At 45.2% G+C, this 7,782-nt stretch overlaps 1 protein-coding gene across 4 annotated transcripts in view; it reads right to left on the bottom strand.

Annotated features, from left to right (window-relative positions):
- Positions 1 to 2,198, bottom strand: part of KHDRBS2 (KH RNA binding domain containing, signal transduction associated 2) — a 572,215-nt gene extending 570,017 nt beyond the window's left edge. For all 4 annotated transcript variants that reach the window (XM_073336336.1, XM_073336333.1, XM_073336334.1 and 1 more), the window contains exon 1: positions 1,830 to 2,198. In XM_073336336.1, the coding sequence (XP_073192437.1) occupies positions 1,830 to 1,853 (24 nt within the window). In that variant the 5' untranslated portion in view covers positions 1,854 to 2,198. The remainder of the gene's footprint in view (positions 1 to 1,829) is intronic.
- Between the last annotated feature and the right edge of the window lie 5,584 nt (positions 2,199 to 7,782).

Consider the following 7,782-nt stretch of genomic DNA (forward strand, 5'->3'; position numbering starts at 1 on the left):
CTTTATTCTCAATCAGTAAACCATGTATTTAAAAAGACAATATGAAGGCTGCTGACCTAAGAATTGTTTTAAGTGCTAGCATAAAAAGTTCTAAATGCTTATGAATTTGCTTAAAGACATATGGAACTTTGGAAAATTATTCACTTTCCTAGATTTTAGGGTAGTTTACATTTGTGATGTAATATTTTAATAAGCTCATTACAGGTTTCTTTGTCTTAGTTTCATTTCAGATTTGGATACAGAATCTTGATTTATGCTTCATTGTCACTACTTCTCTTTTACATTTGTATCCAATTTAGACCATCTTTTAAAGAATCAACAATATATACAAGAAAAAGAAATAAAGAGCATGAGGAGAGTTTAACTGATTGTACTACTTCTGTTCTTGAAGTCCTCTTCAATAAGGCCTGTAGTCAATAACTAACTACATAGTGTAGTAAGAATGATAAAGTTTTAAAGTCTTCCTAATTAAGTAATTTAGCTGTCTTGAAATGCAGAAAATGTAGTTATATCACAAGCACTGATGATATAATGAAGACCAATTTGTGTCAAGGCAATACTTTAGATCACAGTACAAACCTAAGAGAAATGCATCTAGTCCTTAGTGAAATGATGTCATGAAATTGATATGCCATACAAAACAGAAAAGTCAACTGACAAAATGCTGCATTATAGATATAGTAGTGGATTTAGCTGTTATCATATAAACCGAAACATGATACTTAAACATGGAAAACAAGATGTAAGGAGTTTAATGAGAACCTAGCATCTGTCTTTGTGTAAATAAAATAAGGAACCATATAAAAGTCCTACCTAAAGAACCTACCCAATTGCAATACCTCATTTGCTAAATGAAATAAATCATTTTAATTACAAATCATTAAAAGACAGGCATTTCCAGTACTGAAAAATAAAATATACACCTTCATATATACAAATACAATTCTCAAAGCTGAAATTTGCCAAAATTAATGTTACAAGTTACTCCATACAATAGCTAGCAGGAGCTATTCCTGAACAAGCTTGAAAAAACTATTGCTAATAAAGCCGGGGGACAACATGCATCTCCCTATATAATAAATGTTCTCTGCCTTACTACAAGCATCTCCCTATATAATAAATGTTCTCTGCCTTACTACAAGCATCTCCCTATATAATAAATGTACTCTGCCTTACTACAACAAACATATAAAACACAATCCATACTTTGCAAAGCAACTGGTCGTTGGTTATTTCCATGTACAGTAGACACAAGAGAGGGAATAACATCTTCCACAGTGTTTCATGGTCAGCGATGAAATTCTGATTTCTAGTGTTCAATATTTCTACAGAAACCTGTGAGTGACGAGCTTAAAGAGCAACTCTGCACTTGAGAAAAGCTGCAGAAATACAGACTATAGTTTCTATACACACACTCTCTCACTAGCAATGTGCTGATCACAATTTACTTTAAATGCCCCCCACCCCCCATCTTTCCCACTTCAGAAGTGGGCATTTCTGTGAACGCTGCACTCTCTTGCTCATGTCACTGCCTGCGATGGCTAAGCCGATTAGTCATTCCTCATCCCGACAGCAAGTCTCAAGAATCTTTGCTGGTATCTCTCCCATCTGAAAGGTTTGGTCCCTCAAAAAAAAAAAAAAAAGTGGGGGGGGGGGCGGGTGGGTTGCCATCTGCATGCCTGCTCCAGGGCGCGGAATGCCTTGGCTGAGTCCAAGGCGAGGCGCAGGATTCCGGTTGCTTGTACATGGCAGCACACGTCCCCTGGCTAAGAACACAGCAAGGCAGCGTGAAAGAGGCGAGACACACGCCAGGAGGAGCGAAGTCTTACCTTCAGCCAGGAGGCGCATTGCATGAACAAAGGACGGGTCCAGGCTGTCCTTCTCTGCCATCAGCTCGGGCAAATATTTCTCCTGCTCCATACTACCGCTGCTGCTGCTCTGCACTTGGGACCGTCTGCCTGCCCTAGGTGCTGCTCGGATGCAGTGGCGTGGTGGCTTGGCCGACTGCTTATTGTTGCCTAATTCCCTCCCCCCGCTCTGTGCACCTGGGCTCTCTCCGCTCCGCCGGCACGGAGCTGGCCTGAACTCCACCGGGGTGCCCTGCCCTGCCCTGCGCTGCCCCTCACAGCCACCGCGCGCTCCGTGCGTGCCTCGGCTCCTTCCACTGAGGTACAGCCTGGTCCCAGCGGCCTTAACTAGAGAGGCGGGAAGAAGCCCCCCCGCCCCCCCCCGCGCCTACCTCCCCACCCCGCTCATTGGTGGCTGCGCGCTGGAGGGCGGAGACCCGCAAGGCGGCGGTGAGCGGCTGCTGGCTCCGGCCCCCGCTGCCGGGGCGGCGGGCGAGGTGCGGGGGCTGCGCTCGCTGGCCAAGGTGCTGAAGCAGCGGGCAGGACGGAGCCGCCTGGGCCAGGAGCTGGGGCCGCAGCACCCAGAAGGCGGCGGCGGCGGCGGCGGCGGCGGGGGGAAGAAGGGGGAAAGAAGGGGGAGCGAGCGAGGCTTCCCGAGGCTCCCTCACACCCGCAGCGCGACATAGGACGATTCTGAAGCCCTGGGTAGCCCCTGCCCTCCGCTGGCTAGGCTCTGGGGGAGCCCGGGTGGTAGGTGTCCAAGCGGGGGGGGGGGGGGGGGGGCGGGGCGGGGAAAGGATTTACAGCAGCAAAAGCGCTCCCCGCCCTTTCGTCCCACAGTCGCGCATCTCCCCGCGCCGAGTCACAGGAGGGACGGGGAAGTTTGACTGAGCCCAGCCGCCCTCTTCTCCCAGGAACTTTTTGCGGGTGCCAAGGGGATGCGGCACCTGGCCCAGCTGGGCTTAGCCCAGAGCCCAGGAAGGGGGAAGAGAAGGCGGCTTGGGGAGCTGTTACCTGGGCGAGAGCAACTCCCTTGAGACTGCGAGCGGCGTGTCAGGAGCAGGGCGCGCGCGGCTGCTTAAACAGGGCCCAACCCGCGGCGTCCCGGGGCCCGTGAGCACAGCGGGAGGGACAACGCTCCGGAGATACCCCGCGGCGCACAGGGCAAGAAGGGGAAGGCGACGCTTCCCTGACAGCGGCCCCTAAAGCTCCCGCCTTCGAGAATGAAAGCGGCTCTGCGATTAAAGTGGCTGCAGCAAGAGTAAATAAAACGGAATGTATTGTCACTAGAGATGAACATTAAGTAAACTAGAGTTTATAGTAATTCACCCCCTCCAAAAAAATTATTCGTAAACAAAACATGTTAATACATGGACAAAGATCCCCGGGGGCAATTTGAACCCGAGTTAAATTGCAAAAAACGACATTTTCTCAACACTCCTGTGTCTGCTTTTGCTCAGCGTCTAGGTGTAGCTCCCTTTACTTTTGACTTAAAATATTCTAATTGTATCAGCCAAATGACCAAACACCCTGGGTGTACTAATCCTGTTGTGGAGTGAGAGAAAGAGGAAGCAAATGTAAAAGTATGGACTGTAAATCTGTCAGCATATCCCAAGGGTTCTGGAGTCATTATAACCACCATGACCGAGAAACTTGAGCTACCATGGCATCTATACCGCAAGACAAATGCAAATAGTGTTTCCACACCTTCCCTGCTATGTGTTCATAGTTGAGGGATTGCACTTATTTACAAGAATATATTCAAAATGTCTCTCTGGCTCATGTGTTATTGTTTCGAGATTCTTCTTGAAAATTTTGAATTCATAGAGTTTGATTCAAAACACTTATGAAACAGGTCATTCACTGATAATAGGACTGTGTCAACCAGGGTGAGTGATCCAATCAGACTATTTCAGATTGAAAAAAGAAGGAGGGGGGAAGAGAAGATGAGTTCTTCTCTTTTTAATAAATAAATTAATTAATACATAATAACAACAACAGCTTAGAACTAGATTGTGAGCCCCTTGCTTCTGTTGGTCACTATATACCCCAAAAAGTAGTCTTTGATTAGTTTATAGACTTATGGAAGATGGCATTACAGGGTTAATGCTTTATCTAAGAATGTCACACAGTATGTATAGCTATAAGGACTTAAATGGCTTAGAACAGGGCTAGTCAATAAATAGGTGGGCCACAGGTCAAATCCATACCACCAGGTGCTTTTGAATTCATCCTGCATTTATTATCGTTGTTATTTTTTGTTCTTTTTTGGTGTCTGAACGTTGACTATACCGTCCTAAAGAATAATTGATGACCCCTGGCTTAGACCTACCCTACTAAGAGACCATCTTTCTCCTCATGACACATTGCCACCTTTACATTCATTGGAAAAGCTCAAGCTGGATTCTCCTGATTCAAGAAAGAGAAAGAGGGGTGGTATCAGGGGGCCTTCAGTGCTAACCTATATCCTCCCCACTCTGAAATAGCCCTGGTCTTTTAGCCTTTAGGACACACTGCAGGAGTGACATAGCCAGTGGGCTGCTGCAGAGGGTAAGTTTTGTTGGGAGTTTGATCTGTAATGTAGAGGAGTTGTGTTCTGCTGGCTGTTCAATTTTACTTGTTCCATGTAATTTATGGAAGGGCACCTAAAGCCTTGATGAGATTACTCTTTGAACTTTTATACCACTCTAAAGTGACCTCAGCCAGTAAGAGCTTAAATCACATTAACTTTCAATGATACTTAAACTGCTAAGTCACTAAGAGGCTTCTGAAAATTTTACTTTAAATCTCATTTTAAAAAAAAATATTTCATGAAAGTCTGTCAGACATGACATACAGATTTCAGATGACATTTTAATCATGAGGTGACTGCTTTGCTAGTTAGGAGCTTGGATGTTTGCTATATCCACTAAAAATCAAAAAAATGTATTTTACATTTGTTTGGTTTGTTGTTTCAGATTAAGCAAAGTGTTTCTGTGTTTTAATAAGTCTAATAAAGGAGAGATCACAGCAGACCTCTGAAAGAAGCAGAGGCTCTAAAAGATCAGCAACAATAGTTTAATACTTTGAACACCAGTGCATGGATTTACTATCCCCTTACACTCTTGTATTGATAAGAGAGTATGTTAAACCACCATCCTTACTGGTGAAAGCTTTATGATTACCTATAAGTGGCAAAAATGTAAAAAAAAAATCTAATTAAATCATAAAAAGTGTCCACCTGCCCTCATGTTTTTTGGGGGGAGGAGGGGATGGGGGGGCTGTAAGGAGGGGGAGTCAGTATTAAAATTATAAATTCTTCTTAGATATGTAAAAAAAGGGTTTTCTACTTGCAGTTTAATGTCAAAAAACTGTATAAAAGGGGAATCATTTGAACGATTACAGCTAGAGATAAACATTCCCCACTTACTCTTAACAAGAAGCATTACTCCAAAGTAAAACTGTGATGGCACTGATTGATCCTTGGCACACCTACCCTGTACTCAGTTTCCTGCCCCCGGGCTTCAATTCTTGAACTCAAAGGACAGCATAGGTGTGTATATGTCTGCATGTCTCCAAAGCTTCTGGTTACGTATTTTAAAAATTAGAATTAAAGTTCCAGAAGTCCACTAATAATATATAGCAGCATTAGCTACCTAATTAGATTGTCATTAGAAATAAAAGAGTTTTTAATTGATGGCCTCCATTTCTGGGTGTCAAATTTTAGGGCCAAAATGTACACTCACATGTATCTGAGAAAATATACAGTCCTAGTTGTGCAGACAAGTTGTTTGCCTGAGTAGTCACATTAAGGCTTGTCTCTCTCACCAACAGAAGTTGGTCCAATAAAAGATATTACCTCACTCACTTTGTCCCTCTAGTCACGTTAAAGTCAGTCAGTTTGACAATTTAGCTCACTAGATTTACTCATGAGCATGTTCACAGGATCAGGGCCAGCTCCAGGGTTTCTGCTGCCCCAAGTTGCAAAAAAACCCAAAAACTTGCCGCTGAACGGGGAGGCGGAATCCTGCCCACCGACCATGGAGGTGGAGTGATGGTGCGGCCACTGAATTGCTGCCAGCGACCAAAGAAGAGTCGCGTCCCTGCTGCCGAATTGCCACCAAGCGTGAAACGCGCTGTGACAGAGCGGCCGCCAAATTCTTGCTGCTGCTGAGGGCGCATTGCTGCCCCAGAGCCTGACATCCTGCCGCCCCTTTACATTTGCCGCCCCAGGCATCTGCTTGGTTCGCTGGTGCCTGGAGCTGGCCCTGCACAGGAACAGGCCCTTTGATACTTAAGGACAGATATGTTAAAGGTATTCTGCACCTTCAACTCCTATGACCCTAGTCTTTTTTCTGGGCTCCTGAATGGACTATGGCTTGGGGGAGGAATCAGATTTAGGTGTGTCTCATCAGCTGTGTGAGTCTTCACCCTTTTACCCATTCTTTTTCAAGATTCCAAGGCCAGAAAGCACCATTGTGATCATATAGTCTGATCTCATCATGACTAGGACCCTACCAAATTCATGGTTCATTTTGGTCAATTTCACAGTCACAGGATTTTAAAAATCATAATTTTCATGATTTCAGCAATTTAAATCTGAAATTTCATGATGTTGTAATTATAGGGGTCCTGACCCAAAAAGGAGTTGTGGGGGGAATCACAAGATTATTTTAGGGGGGTTGCGGTACTGCTACCGTTACTTCTGCACTGCTGCTGGCAGTGGGGCTGCCTTCAGAGCTGGGCAGCTGGAGAGCGGTGGCTGCTGGCCAGGAGCCCAGCTCTGAAAGCAGAGCCACCCCCAGTAGCAGCGCAGAAGTAAGGGTGGCATGGTATGGTATTGCCACCTTACTTCTGTGTTGCTGCTGCTGGCAGAATGCTGCCTTCGGAGCTGGGTGTCCAGCCTCCCAGCTCTGAAGGCAGTGCAGAAGTAAGGGTGGCAATACCATGAGCCCCCTGCAACTTTTGGGTCAGGATCCCCAATTTGAGAATTGCTGGTCTCCCCTGTGAAATCTGTATAGTATAGGGTAAAAGCACACAAAAGACCAGATTTCACAGTCCCTGACATGTTCTTCATAGCCATACATTTGGTAATCATGACCCCTAGATTTTTTTCAGAATCAATGCCTCTGAAGGTAGAATCTCCCATCCTGTAAGCTTGGACTCCATTTTTTGTCCCTACATTTGGGATCAAGGTGGAGTGGGGCAGCACGACAGATGGGAGCAAGGTGCCTTGCCGAGCCCCCCTCCCTCCCCCCCGCCATGATTCTTCACTAGTGCCTCGTATAATCCCTTCAGTTTGGGAGCTACGATCTTTGTTTATGTAGGGCCCAATTCAAAGCCCATCGAACTCAATGGAAAGACACCTATTGATTTCAATGGATTTTGGATCTGCTGTTTACTATCTTAAACAGTGAAAAAATCAGAGATATAGAACAGCCTCATTAAAAAGTGTATCATTATTTGGTACTTTTCTCACCATATCAGCTAATACCATATTCTTTGCTGTCACCTTGGTCACTACCCAGACAGCTTCCACATTGCCTTCATTCCTCAGCCTAGGCTCACCCTCTGAGTCTGCCCCCTCTTTGCTGTTACTCCCTTTTATATCCTCCCAGTCACAGAGCCAATTGCCCCATTAGCCCAGCTATCTCCGCCCAATTAGCCCAGTAACCCCCAAGAGAAGTTGATTAATTATCTTCACTTAAACCTGAACTCTTCACAGTGCCCCAAGCTCAGTGACTGGAGTGCTACTAGTAGTGCTATGCCACACTTGCAATATTCCTTATATGCCCACAGCTCCAGTGGAATTCGATGGGAGTTCCAGGTGTGTACAGGAAGGCAGGATCATGGTGTTAATTTATGTGATCTGTGTCACAAGTTCCCAGTATACCAAAAACATGCATCAAATGAAATTATCTACAGTACAAGTCTATTTAACATTTATAGTACTTAA

The sequence above is a fragment of the Lepidochelys kempii genome, chromosome 3, assembly GCF_965140285.1.
Source record: "Lepidochelys kempii isolate rLepKem1 chromosome 3, rLepKem1.hap1, whole genome shotgun sequence".
NCBI classification, from domain to species: Eukaryota; Metazoa; Chordata; order Testudines; family Cheloniidae; genus Lepidochelys; species Lepidochelys kempii.